Source organism: Leucoraja erinacea, chromosome 8 (assembly GCF_028641065.1).
Source record: "Leucoraja erinacea ecotype New England chromosome 8, Leri_hhj_1, whole genome shotgun sequence".
Taxonomy (NCBI): Eukaryota; Metazoa; Chordata; class Chondrichthyes; order Rajiformes; family Rajidae; genus Leucoraja; species Leucoraja erinaceus.
In genome coordinates this window covers 39330879-39351411 of record NC_073384.1, presented here as the reverse complement: position 1 = coordinate 39351411, position 20533 = coordinate 39330879, and the positions used below count along the sequence as shown (strand labels likewise).

Here is a 20533-nt window from a genome sequence, read left to right as displayed (position 1 = left end):
TGACCAGATGGAGGTGTATCAAAGAGTATTACAAGAGGCATATACAAGGTTGATGTAATCTTTTTTCATGTTGTTGGAGTTTCAAACTCCAAGGGCATGGTTTAAGGTGAAAGTGGTCTGGATTCAAGCGTGTTTAATTGTCATATGTGCTTGGAATGGAACAATTAAATCTTTGCTGCAACTTTGCTGTCCAATTGTATTTGAAATATTATTATTATACCAGCTTCTTCCACTTCCTCCGGCCGCACTTTCCATGTATGCATCTATATACCCTCATGTTTTTATACATCATCATCCTTCAGCCTCCTATGCCCTAGGCTACGGAAACAAATACCCAACCTATCCTTGCCTCCCTTATAACTCAAACGCCCACAGACCCAGTAACATCCTCGTGAATCCACTTTGCACCTGTTTCCAAATTAATGACATCAGTGTAACCAAAGATCTATACTTTAGAATGTGGCCTTGCCAATTATCTTGTACAGCAGTACATTGACATCCCAACTCCTGTATTCAATACCGGACCAATGAAGACAAGCCTCCCAAGCACCTTGTAGAATCAAGGAACTGCAAATGCTGGTTTACACAAAAGGACACAAAGTACTGAAGTAACTCAACACTTCAAGTAGTATCTATGGAGAACATGGATAGGTGGCATTTCTGGATGGAACCCTGAAAATCGATTGGAAGAAGGGTCCTGACCCGAAACGTCACCTATTCTTGTTTTTCAGGGTTGCTGCTTGACTCGCGGAGTTACTCTACCACTTTGTGTCTGTTTGTGACAAACACCATTTTCATCACCCTGTCTACCCGTGACTATATAACAAATGGGTGGTACTCTATGTACTTGTTGACTTGTATTGTTATCGTAAATCTTTCACTCCTCATCTACCGCAACATTTTTGTAATATGTCTTTCCGTAGGCAGGGATGGATATGGGAATTGTGAATGCAGGAAACCTGCCTGTTTATGATGATATTGACAAAGAACTGCTGGAGTTGTGTGAGAATCTGATCTGGAACAAAGACCCTGAAGCTACTGAGAAATTGCTGTGTTATGCACAGGTATGGACATTTACTGGTAGCTTTGGAATAAAAACCTTTGAATGGTGCTGGCAAAACCTAAGTGTGCTTTTTCCCAGTTTTATTATGCATATGGACATACAGGGAATGGAGGATTATGTGCAGGTAGATAATGTTGGTCATGGCATCATGTTTGGTACAGACATTGTGAGCCGAAAGGCCTGTTCTTGTGCTGTACAGTTCTACATTCTATGTTTTAAATCACAAGATAATGGTATACATTTTGATATTGCATACTTCCCTGTAATAAAACTTGTATGCATGTAATCTTTAAAAATATATATTTTGTAGTTTTGGAGATGTAATCAAACAAAAACTGAGAGAAATGGGAGCAGAAGGATGGTTAAAAGTTGTTTACGGAAGTTATTCTTTTACAGAGGCTGCTCAGTAGGGGGTGAAACTTAGGATGGGAATTCAAATTTGTTGCTTTGGCAGCTGAATGTGTGGCTGATGTTTATGGAGAACAGGAATAAGGATGTCATAGAGTCATGCAGCGTGGAAACTGGGCCCTTTGCCCACGCTGACCAACATGCTCCTACACCTGCCTGCATTTGGCCCATATCCCTCAATACCTATCCTATCCATGTACCTGCCTAAATGTTTCATAAACTTTGTAAGAGGCAATGTTTACAGAAAAGCTGGTAGAGGTTACAGTGATAGGGGAAGACAATGCCATGAACACATTTTAATGTGAGGCATAGAAATTCAAATTCAAAGCTGTGATTGGGGAGGTTGAGTTCCCAGTAGCTTCATTTGCTATGTCTCCTCCGGTCTCAATTTAAGAGCCACTCTGCAGTGTAGCAGAAATGTGTGAATTGGGCATTAGAGTTCAGAGCTTCCAGTATTCCATCGTAGGAAGCATCACAAAAATCCTACTCATACAAACACACTGAAAATACTTTTATTCTTAATTAATCTGGCACCACTGGAACAAATTAGTTTTCCCGTGCTAATCTAGGGATTTACAAGTTTCCAAAATGAAAATCTAATCTAGGTAATTTTCTGCCTACTGACTTAGTGAAAATTATATCATAGTTTCTGCATGTGGTACATTTAATTTTGCCCATTACAGTGTAACAAACTAAAGCATATCCAACATCTTGTAGAATCATGCCAAAGGTGGAAAGGCAGCAGTAACTACTGACGAATGGAGGAGGAATGGAACTGTTGAGGAACGTCTCGAATATGCCCTCATTAAGGTAAAGGCTCGAGTGCGTCCATCTTCCTCACTGTCCTTTTTGCTTATGCTTGCCGCAAGAGTTGACATTCTGTCATCACCCTGTAGGGTATAGAAAAATATGTTGTAGAAGATACAGCAGAAGCAAAAGCCGATCTGCACAGTTACCCTAGGCCCTTGCATGTAGTCGAAGGACCTCTGATGAATGGGATGAAAGCTGTGGGGGATTTGTTCGGAGCAGGAAAGATGTTTCTTCCACAGGTAAGACCAGGATCCATTTTGTTGTTCTATTAAAAGGCAAAATGTATTTGCCAACGCAGATGACAAAGTATTTTGATCATTTTGGGGTACAGGTGCTCCCCGACTCACGTAAGGGTTACGATCAGTGAACTCTCACATAAGTCCGAATTTAAGTAACTTGGACTCATCACCCCCATCCCCCATAACTCACTAATTCTGAAGAAGGGTCTTGACCCGAAACGTCGCCCGTCCATATATTCCAGAGGTGCTGCTGGGTGCACTGAGCTACTCCAGCACTTTGTGTCCATCATTGAGAGTATTAACTGTCTCGATGGCATCCGGCTGCATCCGGGGTACTTTCTGCAGCACGTGGCCTTCTGGGTAAGCACGCCTCCATTGCTGGCTTGAGTTCAGTCTCACCTTTGGAACACTTTCTGCAGCACCCGGTCTTCTGGGTAAGTACCGCTTATATTATCAGTTTGTGTTCGATGTAAACTTGATCGTACAGTGTTGTGGAAATTACAAACTGCCTTGATTGCACTCAGGAATGAGTACAGAATTGTTTACGTAAGTGCGAGTTTACTGAATCTGTATTAAGTTATTTTAAATATTTAGTTATTTTAAATATTGAACCGCAAATCTGCACTCTTGTTTCTCAATGTCCTGTAAATAAAATTTACTTTGTGCCATCAGGTCATTAAATCTGCTCGCGTAATGAAGAAAGCTGTGAAATATCTGATCCCTTTCATGGAGCAGGAGAGAGAGGAACTGCTGATGCAGCCAGGCCATTTCAAAGAAATTGTAAGTCTCTAACTGGAGTCGGAACAATTTTTATCTTTGTTTATACCCTTTTGGGATCTAGGTATTACTGGATAAGCCAGTTCATCTTAAATTGCACACAGAAGATGGTGTTATTTAATTATTTTAAAAGTTCTCCAGGGTAGGGCAATGAGAAACAAAAGCTCATCTGTTTAAGGTGAAAGGGGAAAGATTTCATAAAAATCTACGGGGCAACATGCAGGTGAGCAAATGGAACAAACTGCCAGAGGACGTAGTTGAGGTGGATACTACAACAGCATTTAAAATACACTTGGACAGGTACATGGCGTGGAAAGGATTTAAGGGATCTGGGTAAAACCCGGCAAATGAGACTAGCTGAGATGGGGCATCTTGGTCATAATGGATTAATTGGGCTTAAGGGCCTGTTTAGTGCGGTATGACTATGACAAAAAAATATGATATTGACTCTTTGAGTTCAGCTACCATTTTATAACTGAGACACCAGAATGGTAACACGATCTCAGATCTGCAGCACAGGTGACATTTCAGGTCCGGAGCCTTCTTCAGACTGATGAAGTGAGTCAGAAGGAGGGGCCTGACCCGAATCCCTGCATTTTGTGTTTTGATGAAGATTCCAGCGTGTACGGTTCCTCGTGTCTCCATGTTGCTCCATTTCTCAAAACTTGTGTCCTGTGTGAAGATTTTGGATTAACTTGTTTGCCTTCTGTCTTTATTTGAATTAAGATTGCATATATATTATTTTATAGTAAAAACTAAGGCAACCATATGATCCTATTATTTCATTTCAAATGCAGTTAATCAAATGCAGTTCTTTTGCAGAATCCATAAAGGGTTTTTAGTTCTTTTTGCAAGAACCGGGTGGTGCTGGGCTGCACCATTTCCGTAAAAACAAATCTGGACCACATTTTCAGTTGTCCTCGTTAGCCACTGTCAAAGAAAAATGGTATTGGAAGAACAGATGTTCATAGGAATGTGCTGGTAATCATGCAAAGCAATGTCCCTTTCATTGACTCCATCTACACATCCCACTGCCTCGGCAAGGCCGCCAGCATAATCAAGGACAGGTCTCACACCCGACACTCCCTCTTTTACCCTCTCCCATCAGGCAAGCGTACAGAAGTGTGAAAACTGCTGGCAATAATTTCCGGTAACAAAATCTGTTCTCTTTAATTGAACTTTATCTTGCATTAAATGTTGCACCTTTATCTGCGTACAGTGGACGGCTTGATTGTATTCGTGTATAGTCATCTTTGACTGGATAGCATGCAAAGAAAAGCTTTTCACTGTTCCTCAGTACACATGACAATAATAAAGTAGACGGAACTAAAACTGAACATCATTCCCTAAAGGTGAGCACAGATTCTATGGCTCACTGTCAAGAGCGTTTAATTGTCTTATGTACCAACAAAAGAAAAATGAAATTTTTACGTGCAGCAACATAAAAGACAATGCACATAGATAATATGTAAAACAAAAAAAAAGAATGAATAACCTCAACTCATGCAAAAAAAACCAAAGTATTTAGTGCAATCAAATACAGCTCATAGTTCATAGCCGAGGTTAGTGTTGTGTAGTGTTTGTGAGATTGTTAATTGTTGGGAAGAAGCTATTCTTGAACTGGTTGTCACTGAATCATTTATGAATTCATTTTTAATTTATATTTTTACTTTAATTCCAGAGTAATTGACCTAGGAGTTATGACTCCATGCGATAAAATACTCCAGGCTGCTATCGAGAATAAAGCAGGTAAATACATTAGCATGAAGACATACTAGATTGCAGATGCTGGAAACAGGGCAAAAGCCAAACTGCTCGTGGAATTCAGCGAGTCGAGGAACATCGGCGGAGGGAAAGGAATTGTCGACGTTTTGGGTCAAAACCTGTCATTGGAACCCCTGCATAAAATAGCGTCCTGTCTCTTGGAGATAATGCTCCAGCACTGATACATTGAATTTTTTTTTTAAGAATTCTTTGCGCTGCCCATTTTTCTGTGTTCCCTCCTCCACTCTGAGCACAGGGTACATTGGGCAAGAAAGATAGGAGCAAGATTATGTTTTCCCAATAACATCCAACAGTTAGCTCTTTGGAATGTGCAAGAGTAAATTGGCATCTTAACATTTTTAAACGTAAACATCGATTTTAATCACTTTTCCATTCCCGTGACTTCATTCAGTCAAAGTAGCTTGAGAGCTATTTTTCAGTCATTTCCTGGTTTTCACATATCTTTCCACAACTCTGGTTAAGCTTGCGTGATCAAATCACAGCTTAGACCCCAGAACTTGGTGTTGCAATTTGCCAAAAGTGCTTAGTTTAGTTTAGAGATACAGCATGGAAACAGGCCCTTAGGCTCACCAAGAACACACCGACCGGTGATTCCCGTACACTCGCACTATCCTACACACTAGGGACAATTTACCATTTTTACCAAAGCCAATTAACCTACAAACCTATACGTCTTTGGAGTGGGAGGAAACCAGAGCACCCGGAGAAAACGCACGCGGTCACGGGTAGAATGTACAAAGTCCTTGCAGACAGCACCCGTAGTCAGGATCGAACCTGGTTCTCTGGTGCTGCAAGGCAGCAAATGTACCACTGTGCCACCAGTGGTTTAGTTGTTAAAGCAGATTCGTGAATGTGTCCTATACTTTATTTTGGCAGATATTATTGGCCTGTCTGGTCTCATCACGCCATCTTTAGATGAAATGATACATGTCGCTAAGGAAATGGAACGGATAGGTTTGAAACTGCCTTTACTGATCGGTGGAGCCACAACCTCGAAGTAAGTAACTGGGCAGAAGAATACAAAGTGCTGGAGTAACTCAGTGGGTCAGGCAGCATCACAGGAAAACAAGAGTAGTTGATGTTTTGAGTTGAGACCCTTAATCGGACAGGCAGAACAGTAACTAGTAATAGTAACTAGGCAGAACAGTGGTTCATCATTTACCCCTTTAAAGTTATCACAATATAAACTGAACTGCTATAAAATATTGTTTAAGAAAGAACTGCAGATGCTGGAAAAATCGAAGGTAGACAAAAATGCTGGAGAAACTCAGCGGGTGAGGCAGCATCTATGGAGAGAAGGAATAGGAGACGTTTGGGGTCGAAACCCTTCTTCAGACAAAATATTGAACTGTTCAGGTACAAAAGCCTTTTTACAAGGGATAGACAGAAATGATCAGATTTCCTTATCAACCAGCATCTTATCTCCTGATTTGAAGATGTGGTCCTAGCTATTTTGTCTGCTTGCAATTTTATCCCTTGCTGAGATTCTTAAGATGTCATCTATCTGCAATGCAAGCCCTTGAGAGCCGTTCAGAAAATCTTCAACACGTAATCTAAGAGTTTAGTTTCATCATCCCGTGTCAGGAACTGCTCATTAATAGCTCCAAGCAGACTTCAAACCACATTTTCATTGACTAGTTCATGGCAACTGAAACTAGCTACATAACAAGTGTGTCTCTGTTACATGGTGCAGCATTTCATCCCGATTTTCTAATCGTACTTTGTTACACAACCTCATGGCCTAAGATGACAGGACAATTTAGGTTTCTGACATTTCATCACCTGGTTAGACAAACACATGATCATGTCCAACCAGTCTGAAGAAGAATCCCAAAACAAATCGTCGTCTGTCCACTCCCTCCACGACCTGACCCGCCAAGTTCCTCCAGCACTTTATAGCCTAGGGTACTGTCTGATTCATCTCTACCCCATTGTGGACGTTGGACTTTCTCTATAGAAAGGTTGGGCTACATTGTTGAGAACGATATTCTGCACACTGTTGTTTCCCCTTTGCCCTACCTATTGTACTTGAATTTGACGCGATTTTATTTATGATTAGTATTATCTGATCTGTTTGTATATCATGCAAAACAATGGTTTCCACTTTACCTTGGTACATGTTACAATAATAATCCTAAGTTGTTTAGTTTCGAGGTACAGTGGCCCTCCAAGTCCGTGCCGACCAACGGTCACCCATACACGAGTTCTGTTATCCCAGTTTTGCATCCTACACACTAGGGGCAGTTTACAGAATCCAACTAACATACAAATCTGCACCTCTTTGCAATGTGGGAGGAAACCGGAACGGCGGGGAAAACCCATGCGGTCACAGGGAGAATGTACAAACAACATACAGACAGCAACAGTAGTCAGGATCGAAGCCTGAACTTTGGCACAGTAAGGTAGCAACTGTGCTGCTGTGCCACTATGTCGCCCTTTTGCTCAAGGTTTCAGCCTCTGCAGTTTCACGTGTTTGTTTATCACCATTTCCATATACGTTCTCTTTACCACTGGGAAATACTTGTTTTTAGTAACAAGGAAGAGGCATCTTCATCTGACCTGCTGAGTTACTCCAGCTTTTTATATCTGCATCTTTAAAGAGTCATACAGCATGGAAACAGGACCTTCGGCCCAACTTGCCCACACCATTCAACCTGCCATAATCTACACTAGTCCCACTTACCGGTGTTTGGCACATATCCCTCCAAACCCCTTCGATCCATGCACCTGTCCAAATGTTTCTTAAACATTGTGATAGCACCTGCCTCGACTACCTCCTCTGGTAGCCTGTTCTATATACCCGCCACCCTCTGTGTAAGAAAAAAAGTTGCCCCTTAGTCTACTATTAAATCTTTTCCCCCGTCACCTTAAACCTATGTCCTCTGGTTCTTGATTGCCGTATTCTGGGTAACGATTCTATGCATTACCCTATCTAATCCTCTCATGATCTTATAGACTTCTATAAGATCACCCATCATCTTCCTGTGCTCCAAAGAATAGGCCCTTGAGTCCTTCTATATCCTTGTAAATCTGCTGTACCATTTCCAACTTCTCAACGTGTTTCCTATAAAAGGGTGCCCCAAACTGAACACAGTACTCCAGATGCGGAGAAATGAACTGCAGAAGCTGGTATATACAAAGTCAAAGTCAATTTTATTTGTCTCATACACCCGAAGGTGCAGTGAAATGAATTTGCAAGCAGCGATACACTTAAAAATAATACACAATAAAATTTAACACAAACATCCACCACAGCATTCTTCACTGTGGTGGAAGGCAACAAAGTTTAGCCAGTCCTCCTCCTTGTTCACCCGTGGTCGGGGCCATAACCCCTCCATTGTCACCGCTACGGACGGCCCGATGTACAGGCCCTCTCGTCGGGATGATTGAAACTCTGACGTTGAACACATTACGCGGCTCGGAGTGCTCAAATCGGCACTTTCCAACCGGAGTCCGCGGCTTCAGGATGTTATAGGCCGCAGACCGGCGGTCGGAGCTCTTCTGCAGTGATCCTCGGCAAGGGATCCCAGGCTCCGGATAGGAAGTCCATGCCCGCCGCTTGAAGCTCCGCAGACCACAAGAGTCAAGTCAAGAGTCAAGAGTCAATTTAATTGTCATTTGGACCCCTAGAGGTCCAAACGAAATGCCGTTTCTGCAGCCATACATTACACACAAATAGACCCAGACACAACATAATTACAATTTTACATAAACATCCATCACATAGCTGTGATGGAAGGCCAAAAAAAACTTATCTCTCCACTGCACTCTCCCCCCCCCGATGTCAGAGTCAAAGTCAAAGCCCCCGGCTGGCGATGGCGATTGTCCCGCGGCCATTGAAGCCACGCCGGGTGGTGCGAGGTCGCACACCGGGTCTTGGTGTTGGAGCCCCCGGTGTGCGCTCGCAAGTACCCGCGGCCATTCCAGCCGCGCGGGGCAGTGGTGCTAAGCCCCGCTCCAGGAGCTCTTCGACCCCGCAACACGGGCGGGAGAATTCTCCGTTGCAGGAGCCCCGAAAAGCGGTCTCTCTCCAGGGAGCCGCGGGCTCCCGGCGCCGCTGTCCGCAGACCCGCAGCAGCAGCCCCCGACTCAGCAGCGGCATCGGCAGCAGCAGCAGCAGCAGCAGCAGCGTTCCTCCACCGCTCCGGTCTCGGCCAGCTCCGCGACGGCAACGGTGAGTCGGCACCTGAGTCCCCGGCTTCTTCCTGTTGGAGGCCGCTCCTCGTTGCGGCCTCAACGACAACGGAACCCGACGAGAAAAAGGTCGGGTCTCCAGTGCAGGGAGAGATTTAAAAAGTTTTCCCCCCCCCCCCCCCACCCCACCCCCACCCCCCCACACACACACCCCAACAAAAAATAACAAAAACTACATTAAAACACAGACAGAAAATAATAAAAACGCGGACAGACTGCAGAGGCCGCTGCTGGCCAGAGCCGCGCCGCCTACCGGATAATGGATAATACACAGCCCCATGATGTCTAAGTCACCAGGCCAGCGATCGGAGCACTCCTCTCTGGTGACCCCCCCGGCAAGGATTTGCCCACTCCACGATGGAGAAGTCTACGCTGTGCCCATTGCTGAAGCTCCGGGCCCGACTCCAGGAAAGGCCGCTCCAATCCATGCTGTTAGGCCGCAAGGGGGGCGACATGGAAAAAGTCACCTCTCCGTGTAGGAGATGACCGAAACCGTTTTCCTCTTTTCCCCCTCCCCATCACCCCCCACATAAGACATACCGAGAAACCACTAAACAAACACTTGGACACACTAAAAAAAAAAAAAAAAAAGTAGAAATTGCAAACTGCTGCTGGCAGGGCAGCCGACCCAAACTATACCAAAGATATACACAAAGTGCTGGAGTAACTCAGCGGGTCAGGCTGCATATCTGGAGAAAAAGGATGGGTGACGTTTCAGGTCGGGACCCCGCTTCAGTCTGAAAGTAGTGTGGAGATAAGAAAAGGTCAGAACAAAGCAAGGCCAGCAACAGTTGACCAAGGGTGGAGCACCCACACCCCTTCCCCTCCTCCTCCTGTGGAGCTGACCTGGTCGATGACCAACTCCGAACTCCAGCAACAGCAGCTTCGTCCGCCCCGAATCGTGGGGCTTGAATCGGCCCGTTCGTGGGACCTTTCATCGCCCGGCCCGGCTTCAACATCGGGAGGCCCAATTGCCTTAACGCAGCAGTTTGTATTTAAGCCCGCCAGGCAATGAAAGGCCCCACGAACAGGCCGATTCAGCGTGGGTGACCGTGAATGAGGTACTCACCTGCAAGCCAGCCAGGAAACCCATTCGACCAGAGCCCTTAATGACCTGACCCGTTTAAATCCGATACCCATTTAAATCTTTCCTATCCACCAATACATCCAATTAGGTAATTGTACCCGCATCAGACAGCTTTAAGAAATTCTCCGTGAATACCTTCAGTAATACTTGATGGGCAAAACACAATTGGTGACACAATACGATGTTAATAGAAACATTTAACAAGCGCTTAACAGTGACACCCCCACTGTCTCGCAGAAAGCAGAGATTTTAATAGATTTTTTTTCACCATATTTCAAAATCTGGATTACAAAACATGGGGGGGGGGGGGGGGGGATAGTCCCCCACCTCTCAAAACATGGGAGGAACAAGGAACGTGCCCCCCGCCCCCCCGGGATTTCCGCCCATGTCTTGTACAACTGTAACATGACTTCCCAACATCTATACTGTGGGCTCTCCCTCCCGGTCCTGGGGATATTTAAGACATTCTCTTCTATTTAAATTGAGGTGGGAAATGTTTAATAGTAATCTGAGGGGTAACTTTTTCACACAATGGGTGGAGGGTGTATGGAACGAGCTGCTAGAGGAGGAAGTTGAGGCAGAGACATGGATAGGACAGGTTTAAAGGAATATTGACCAAATGCAGGCAGGTGGGACTAGTGTAGATGGGACATGTATGTCGGTGTGGGCAAGTTGGGCCAAAAGGCATGTTTCCGCACTGTATGACTCTGCCTGATTGTTTGAGTTTAATACTTCATTCCAAATTTGGCGTGTTCATTTTACTGTATTGGAGTGAGAGCATAGATTTTGTTAATGGGTCATTAGATTCCAGATGTAGTTGCCTTTTAGAAAAAAAACACAGGCATATATTGTTTTGTAATGTTTGTAAAATGCTCAGCAATAATGAGAAGAAAACAGCTTTGATTGAGGACAGTACATCTTGAACCCAGTGATATCTTGTAAAAACTAGAACTGGTGGTGAAAGCTTTGTAAATGGAGATAATTCATCTTTATTCTGATATTTAGTATTTCTTAAAAGGTTCCTTAACAGATAGTGACCACGTATTTGAAACATTTTCTGATCCATTAATATGAAGTTATTGCTTGTGTTGCATTTATGCTCATTTACAAAGTTATTTGTAATTTCTTTGACAGATTTAGGTTAATTTTTATGGCCTGGCAGCATATTAACTTGATTGCACATTTGATTTGAGGTCAGTTTGTCGTTTGTAGCCAATTGATTTTTCTTGAGCAGAACTTGCAGCCTTCCCTAAAATTACACTGGTATTTATTTTTAAATAATGCTTGATTATCTAGCAGTGAACTCAGAATTAATAGTATTATAATTCAAGAAATAAAGCTGCTTTCAACTTTTATATCTAGTAGAAAAAAACCCCAATTTATTCTAATAGCCCTTTTCACACACATCTTTGAGAGAGATAATCTGCAAGCATTTGACAGATTGGTTAATGAATTTACATTGCTCAGGTGAGCAAAGAATAATTGTACTTGCAAGGAACTAGCAAGTCTTCATAATCGTATCAGCATGATTAGGTCAAAGTCCATAAATAATAGGTGTTGTACTTTTGTATGAGCTGGTTAAATGCAAGAACTGTCTACAATGCTCATCTGTCAGTAGCTTTCATGAGATGATACCTTTTAATGTGCCTCTGTAATGTCCCAGCTTATTTTCACAAATGAGAAACACAGTAATCAATGATGGCTATCTTTTATCTGCTACCATCAACCAAAGATCCTATAGCAAGCAAGATAGCCCACTCGCCGAAATAGACGTAGTAGGGTCATGGGCAGATTCATGGGTAATCTTCGGCCCCATTTCCGTAACCGGCTTCTGTTTCCGCAGTTGTGAACAGTGTGATCAAATGAATTACAGAGTGCAAGTTTAATACAAACATCCTCAAACACAGCACATGACCCATTTAAAAATATATTTTTTTTTTTAATTAAAAAAAAAGAAAATTAAAAACATTTTAAAAAAAAAGAAAATTAACAGAATTATGATTTATTGACATATTAATCATTAACAAAAAATAGCAGAATTATGAATTAACAGAATTATGAATAATGGGTCTAACACTATCACATACACAAACTGTTCCCCTGCAACGCTGATTACACTGCGAGAGGGATTTACAAAGTCGGGTCGGGTCGGGTCGGGTTTACTGAATGGCCGACGAAAAGGCTGACGTTCCGCTCTGTTGTGTACTGCTCGTCAGCCCATTGGTTTTAGCAGGAGTGCACTATCTTGCTTGCTATAGGATCTTTGCCATCAACAACTTGTAGAAACAAAGAACTGCAGATGCTGGTTTATACCAAACATAGACAAAGATACCAAAGAAGTGCTGCAGTGACTGAGCAGGTCAGGCAACATCTCCAGAGAAAAGGATGGGCGACATTTTGGGTCGGGACTCTTCTTCAGATTCCCATCTCCATTACTCTGTGTTACTCCTGCACTTTGTGTCTATCTTTACCATCTTTAATGCTCTGTTCATACCAGTTATTCAACAATAGTCTCTTAACTATCTGACTGGACCTTGCTATATTTACCCCTATTTACATAATGCGAATTGAATATAACTCAACTGATGAATTAGCGATCTCTATTTCTATTAATGGGCTAAATTAGTCACATGGTAATTTATATCGGGGACCACTCAAAAATTACTTTAAAACAATCTTGGTGTTCCCATGTATCCTCCACACTGTAATCAGACACCTTCATACCCATCAGGTCATCTCTTGGCCTCGTTCACCCCCGCGTAAATAAATCCAGCTAATCGAATCTCTCCCTGTAACTAAAACTCTCTAATCCAGTTAATATCTTGGTGAATTTCCTCTGCACTTTCTCCAGCATAATGCCTATAGTGTAATGACCTGAACTGTACACAGTGCTCCCAAGTGTAGTCAAACTAGTACTTTGGAAAATCATAACATGATGTCCCAACTTTTACGTTCTATGTACTGACCTCCCAATGCTTGTATACCATATGACTCGTTCACTTTCCTATGCACCTGTGTTGCCACTTTTAGGGAACTATGGACATGGACCAAGGTCCCTCTATTCATTGATATGCCTTGGTGTCCTACCCCTTCTTGACTTTCCTAGATGCATAGCCCAGCACGTATTGAGATCAAATCCCATCTGCCAAGGAACTGCTCAGCTTTCCATCTGATTTGTATGCTACAGTAGCCCTGAACAACCTTCCCCGCTCTCCACAATGTCATGTTACCTCCAACGTGTCCAAAGACAGGCAGCTCGATTTGTTACTAACACCTATGAGAGAGAAGCGAGTGTCACCAAACTTCTGAATTCTCTTGGGTGGAACCCTCTCCAAAGCAGATGTGAAGCTCACCGTTGACCTGTTTTTACAAAATGTTAAATGGTCAGCTCGACATAGACTACAAGACCTACACCAAACCCAAACCAATTAGGAGCAGACAAGGGCATTCGATCCAATTTGTGATCCCAGCTACAAAGACAGATGTATACAGCAATTCGCTCTTCCCCCGCACAATTAAAGCATGGAATAATCTCCACCCAACTATAGTTACCCAACCAGATGCAACTAAATTTAAAGTAGCCCTTTCTTCCCAATTAACCTTCTGGCTTAAGCCCTCCCTTCACCACCTCCAGTTTAAATTCCATTTGGAATATTTTGGAGCACCAAGAAACCAAGAACCAAGAACCATGTGCATAATCACCCAATTACGGGGTTAAACATTTATACTTCCTGATCTGTACAACAAAGGTTCACACTTCCTTATCCAAATGAATAACTGGTTTTTCCCGTCTATTGTGGTTGTACTTGGACTTAATCTAGTCAACATTTATTTATATCTAAATCGTTTCATGTTTTTCAGAACGCACACAGCTGTCAAAATTGCACCAAGGTATAATGCACCAGCAATCCATGTTCTAGATGCTTCTAAAAGTGTTGTTGTGGTAAGTCTTTATCAGATTGTGCCTGCATGCTTTTTGTACCTGATTATTTTGAAGACATTTTATTATTTTTGTGTTATATTGTATATTGCTTATTTTACTATGTATTGTATACATTCCCTTTTTCTAATACGGAGCTACTCTTGCAAAAAATTCAACTAATTACCAGTTTTTGTACATTCACAAACTCATCTAACCAAAGGTATTATGCATTCTCATAAGGACAGATGCACTTATATCTAGATCCTGTCTATTACTTACAACTGACAATCATCATTATTAAAGTAGTAAACAGACCAACTTTAATTACTCCGATTCTCACAGCAATGTCGGTAGGTTAATTTGCTACTTATGGACCTGTACAGTCTCTTTCTGTCACATGGTAAGCAAACATCATTACCGATATGTTGATGGCCTTAAAACAATCTGCCCTGACTCGGCAATATCGTGGTCTGGCCCGGACTATTTTGAAACAGCAACTGATTGTTAAGGGCATTGGGAATTCTAGATTTCTTAAATTTCAAAAGTACACTTTATTCAGAGTATAAAGTATATACAAAAAAAACTGCAAAATAAATCTTCATACATTTTGGAAATTCTGGCTTTGCAAATCATGCGCCTGAGACCACCCTGATGCTCCTGGGAAAATAGAAATTGGTCATCTTGAATCAATAGAGTCCCCTTGATCATGGTTTTCTTAAGCTCATGGTTGCAGAAACAAAACTGTTTCTCCTCTGAGGTCCAAGAATGTACATGGGCAGGAATATTTTGAGAATTACCTGCTCTGTGTGTAATTTAAATGTCTCTAGTTGTGTAACTTTTGTACCAATGAGTGTGTTTCAATGTGTCTTAGCTTGTGGTTTGTCATTGTTCTCATTTTTAATTTTAGTGCTCTCAACTTTTAGATGATGACCTGAAAGATGACTACTTTGAGGAAATAACTGAAGAATATGAAGAAATTCGACAGAATTACTATGAGTATTTAATGGTCATTATTATGATTATTTTATTGAATCAATGTGTTCATCAGAGAGTTGAGGGGATGTGACTCCTGTATCTCTGAAAGGAGGGAAATAAACTATTTACTGAGAATTAAAAAAGTGCTAAGAATGTACCAGAATGCTGCTTAGATTAGAGGGTTTCGGCTACAGGGAGAGGTTAGATATTCAGTATTCAGTATTTACTTTAATGTCATTTTAACTGAGTACCTACATACACAGGTAGACTTTGGGGTTACAAGATGGCGCATTGATAGAGTTGTTGCCTTACACCGCCAGAGACGCCGCTTCAATACGGGCGCTGTTTGTACATTTGTACATTCTCCCCGTGACCACATCGGTTTTCCCCAGGTGCTTCAGTTTCCTCCCATATTCCAAGGACGTGCAGCTTTGTAGGTTAATTGGCTTTGGTAAAAATAGTAAATTCTCCCGAGTATGTAGTGTGTGCTAGTGTACGGGGTGATCGCTGGTCGGTGTGGCTTCGGTGAGCCGAAGGGCCTGTTTCCGCTCTATATCTCCAAAACTAAACTTAATGATAGCAGATGGGATTGGTGTAAGTGGGTTAGTAATGGTCAGCAAGGACAAAGTGGGCTGAATGGCCTGTTTCTGTGCTGTATGATTGGAAGAAATTGTCTTTTGAGCTCAAAATAACTGAGGATGAGTCTCTATGTTAGAAGAATTATGCATCACCTGATGAAGGTGCAAGATATGAAGCAAATAGATTTCTCTCATTCCATTACTGCATTTGTTTAATTGATTATTCTGATCCAAGGGTGCGATTGGACATGTGTAGTTAGTGTTGCAGATGGCTTGTCTGTTTGATTTATTGATTGGGAAATCTTTACTAATTGCAGGACAGAAAATACTTAACTTTAGAGCAGGCCAGGAGTCAAGGATTTCACATCGACTGGCTCTCCCATCCGAAACCAGGTCAGTAACAGATTTGGGCATAATGTCCGACAGGACATTCCTGTGGAAACAGAACTTTATTTCAATGTCTCACCTAATCACCGTTCTACTTTGATGGGGCTCGTCAGCCTGGGAAGGCAGTCCATCTAGGAGAGGGAAAGCTCTGATTTAAAACCTCCACTGCCTTGTGGCCATATCCAGTCATGAAAAAGGCTCTAGGAGTAAACCTCAAGAAAATCTGGAGTTGGAGCCCCTAAGGCAGTTCATCATTGTCTACAATCTCGCCCTGGCAGCTCCTGCGATGGCGCTGGTGCCAAACTGTAACGACCCTGCAGTTCCTTTGGATCAATCAGCGACGTGGAGAGGGGGGACGTGCTGCATGGGCAACAGCCTGTCCTCCATATGACATCGCCCAGGCTTGCATCCGACCAGTATGACCGAGGGGTGCATACTACTTTCCTAATCTTGCTTCCTGCCTTCACACGCCCATCTCATGGTCAAAGCCAAAGTTTAGTTTAGTTTACTATTATTGTCACGTGTACCGAGGTACAGTGAACAGCTTTTTGGTGCTTTTCTATTCAGTCAACGTAAAGACTAGACATGATTAAAATCAAGCTATCCCCAGTATACAAATACAGCATAAAAGGGTATAATGTTTAATGCAAAATAAAGTCCAATTAAAGATTGTCCAAGGGTTTCCAATGCGGTGGCTGGGCGTTCGCGACCACTCTAGTGGTGAGAGGATGGTTCAGTTGCTTGATAACAGCTGGGAAGAAACTGTCCCTGAATCTGGAGGTGTGTGTTTTCAAACCTCTGTACCTCTTGCCTGATGGACGAGGGGAGAAGAGGGAGGGAAGTTTGAAAATGTCTGGATATTTTCTCTCTCTTCACTCCCTTTGCTGCCCATCTGGGAGCTCTTCTCTGTGTATAAAACAAGAATAAAAATACAAAGTGCTGGAGGAACTCAGCAGGTTAGGCAGCATTGATGGAGGGAATGAACAAGCAGCGTTTCTGTCTGAACCCTTCTCCAGTCTGAAGGATTCAAACCTTAATCGGTGCCTGTCCATTCTCTCCACAAAATATTGCCTGGCCCGTTGTTCCTCCAGCACTTTGTGTTTGCTCAAGATTCCAGCATCTGCAGTTCCTTGTTCCTCCATGATACGAAGGTGTTGTACACTATTACTATGGTTACACGGAGATAAATCTTTGGCAGCTTTTGATATGCGAATGTTTATTAAGAGGCTGATTGAGAGTAGATGTTAAAAGATGGAAATAAAATAATGATTGCACTTTAGGGCAGCATGGTATCACAGCAGTACAGTTGCTGCCTTACAGTGCCAGAGACCTGGGTTTGATTCTGACTATGGGTGTTGTCTGTACAGAGTTTGTACGTTCTCCCTGTAACTGCATAAGCTTTATCCGGGTGCTCCTGTTTCCTCCCACATTCCAAACACATGCGGGTTTGTAGGTTATTTGGCTTCTGTAAATTGGCCTTGTGTGTAAAATGGAACTAGTGTATGGGTGCTGGTCGCCACAGACTCGGTGGGATGAAGGGCCTGTTTCCGCGCTGTATCTCTGAACTAAACTAAACTTGAAGCTATTTGCCCTCAAAGTCATTGTAATCATGTTGTTTTTTTGTAGTGAAGCCGATGTTTATCGGCACCCGGTCCTTTATTGATTACGACCTGTGGAGACTGATGAGCTTTATTGACTGGAAACCTTTCTTTGACGTTTGGCAGCTGAAAGGAAGGTACCCAAATCGAGGATTTCCCAAAATCTTTAAGGACAAAACAGTTGGTAGGTCCTAATTAATTAAGGTTTAGTGTGAAAGTCACACTTTATTTCTTTCTTAATCATTTGTTGTCTCTTGAGTGATGGCCATTTGTTGCCCATTCCAATTGATGTGAATAATATAGAAACGAAGAACTGCAGATGCTGGCTTACAAAAAAAAGACAAATTGCTGGTGTAACTCAGCGGGTCAGGCAGCATCCCTGGAGAACATAGGTGATGTATCGGGTTTGAACCTTTCTTCAGACTAATTGTGGGGGAGGGGAAAAAGCTGGGAGTGAGGAAGGACAGGACAAAGCCCGGAAGTCTGAAGAAAGATCCCAAAACGTTGCCCATTCTTTTTCTCCAGATATGCTGCCAGACCCGCTGTTTTACTCCAGCACTTGTGCCTTCCTTAGGTAATAGCTTGAGACATGTGAGGAGGGTTTTTTGATAGGTGGGTGGTTGGATATAGGTAAGGCGATGTGAGACACTTCTTCAGATGGGTCCTGACCCGAAACATCACCTATCCATGTTCTCCAGGGATGCTGCCAAACCCGCTGAGTTGCTCCAGGACTGTCCCCTTTTTGTTGGTGTGACTAATATGAAGGGTGAACTTCAACGTGATGTTTGCTTTCATTTTGTTGAATTCATTGGCCAAAACAAATACTCAAGATTAGACCAGAGGCTGCCATACACAGGCAAGGATATATGTCTGAAGAAGGGTTTCGACCCGAAACGTTGCCTATTTCCTTCGCTCCATGGATGCTGCTGCACCCGCTGAGTTTCTCCAGTTTTTTTGTGTACCTTCGATTCTCCAGCATCTGCAGTTCCTTCTTAAACAAGGGTATATGCTGTCTGACTCATGCCCTTCCTCAGAAAACTGTACCCTCATGGAATGTAACCTGTCAACCTGTAGGTGAAGAAGCCAAGAAGGTTTTTCAAGATGCGCAGAATCTGTTGAAAAAACTGATTGAAGAGAAGAAATTGAAGGCCAGAGGAATTATAGGGTTCTGGCCAGCTCAGAGTGTTGGGGATGACGTAAACTTGTATGAAGATGATCATTTCCCTCACACTGGTGAACCAGTGGCAAAGTTTCATGGTTTACGGCAACAGGTATGACTCTTTTCTTTAAGGTTGAGAATAGCTCCTTTAGTTCCTCAATTAGTAAAACATTTCCTATGCTGGTAGCAAGAACAGACTGGGCAAATTTAAATACAATTCTTCATTTGTTCCCTATTAGCCAAATGTAGCTCTGGGTCTTAACTGGGAAAAGGACCAGATGATGGGGAGCCTAAGGCAGTGTGATGTAAGGCAGCAACTCTGCCACTGTGCTGCCCACAAATCACATTGCTGCAAGTCGTGCTGCAATTACAGTGGATGGACACAGAATTTTCAATGTACTGTTAAACTATAGCGCAAATTCGTATTTTGTCTTATGGACAGTTCTCACCCAGGTGGAGAAATATAATTCTAATAATTTTTGTTTGACATGCTTCGTTTGCCAATAAACACACAAAAAGATGTTATCTTCCATCTTTTCCAGGCCAAGAAGGACTCCCTCAGTGCAGAAAAATACTGTTGCATTTCCGACTTCATTGCACCCAGGGACTCGGGAGTGGCGGATTACATCGGCATGTTTGCAGTGGCTTGCTTTGGTGCTGAGCAGCTGAGCAAACAGTACGAAAAGGAGGGTGATGACTACAGTAGCATCATGGTGAAAGCACTGGCAGACAGACTGGCTGAGGTGAGCCTCAAAATTGAGTAACTATAATGTTAACTCATCGTTACCATTTGCTTAAGAGCCTTAATGAACACTATCTGAATGGTATCAGATAGTTGGCACAGGTAATTATCATAACGCATTTTTCAATTCTGCAAATTGGATATAATGGTTGAATTTGGGAACGCTATTTGCATTACGCAGGCCGAATTGATGATCTCGCAGTAAAGCAGAGATTTATAGGTTCTTGATTAGGAAGGGTATTAAAGGTTACGGAGTGAAGGCAGGAGAATGGGTTTGAGAGGGAAAAATAGATCAGCCATGATTAAATGCGGGGGAGATTCTTTACTTTTGAGATACTTTAGAGATACAGCACAGAAACAGGCCCTTTGTCCCACCGTGTCCGCGCCGACCGACAATAGTACACTAGCACTATTCTACACATTAGGGATAATTTACAATTTTACCAAAGCTAGTTAACCTACAAACCTGTATGCAGTGACGTGGGGTTGGTTTTGAGCGCCCGGGGCAGTTTAAAATATTGTGCCTCCTCATTAGCGGCTAGCCATGGCCCATGAGCTGTTATAAATCCAAGTTTTGTATTTATTTTCTCAACCTAACAAAAAGATGGCGGCGCTGCCTTAGCAGCTGCGGCTCGCCTGCAGTCTGTCTTTTTTTTCTTCTTTTTTTGTGTTGTTCTTTTCAGTTCTGTTTAGTTCATTTTTGGTTTATTATGTTGTGTATGGGGGGGGGGGGAGAAGCGCGTTTTTGGTCTCTTCCTTCGGGGGATGCGACTTATTTTGTCGTATCCCCCGTCTCCGCCTGCGCCGAG

At 42.8% G+C, this 20533-nt stretch overlaps 1 protein-coding gene across 1 annotated transcript in view; it reads left to right on the top strand.

Annotated features, from left to right (window-relative positions):
• Positions 1–20533, top strand: part of mtr (5-methyltetrahydrofolate-homocysteine methyltransferase) — a 68363-nt gene that overhangs the window by 42331 nt on the left and 5499 nt on the right. The window contains exons 18-31 of the mRNA XM_055640012.1: positions 924–1064; positions 2189–2281; positions 2368–2520; positions 3193–3300; positions 4212–4243; positions 4406–4447; positions 4979–5046; positions 5959–6079; positions 14225–14306; positions 15193–15291; positions 16156–16231; positions 17852–18007; positions 18898–19094; positions 19525–19725. Of these exons, the coding sequence (XP_055495987.1) occupies positions 924–1064; positions 2189–2281; positions 2368–2520; positions 3193–3300; positions 4212–4243; positions 4406–4447; positions 4979–5046; positions 5959–6079; positions 14225–14306; positions 15193–15291; positions 16156–16231; positions 17852–18007; positions 18898–19094; positions 19525–19725 (1569 nt within the window). The remainder of the gene's footprint in view (positions 1–923; positions 1065–2188; positions 2282–2367; positions 2521–3192; positions 3301–4211; positions 4244–4405; positions 4448–4978; positions 5047–5958; positions 6080–14224; positions 14307–15192; positions 15292–16155; positions 16232–17851; positions 18008–18897; positions 19095–19524; positions 19726–20533) is intronic.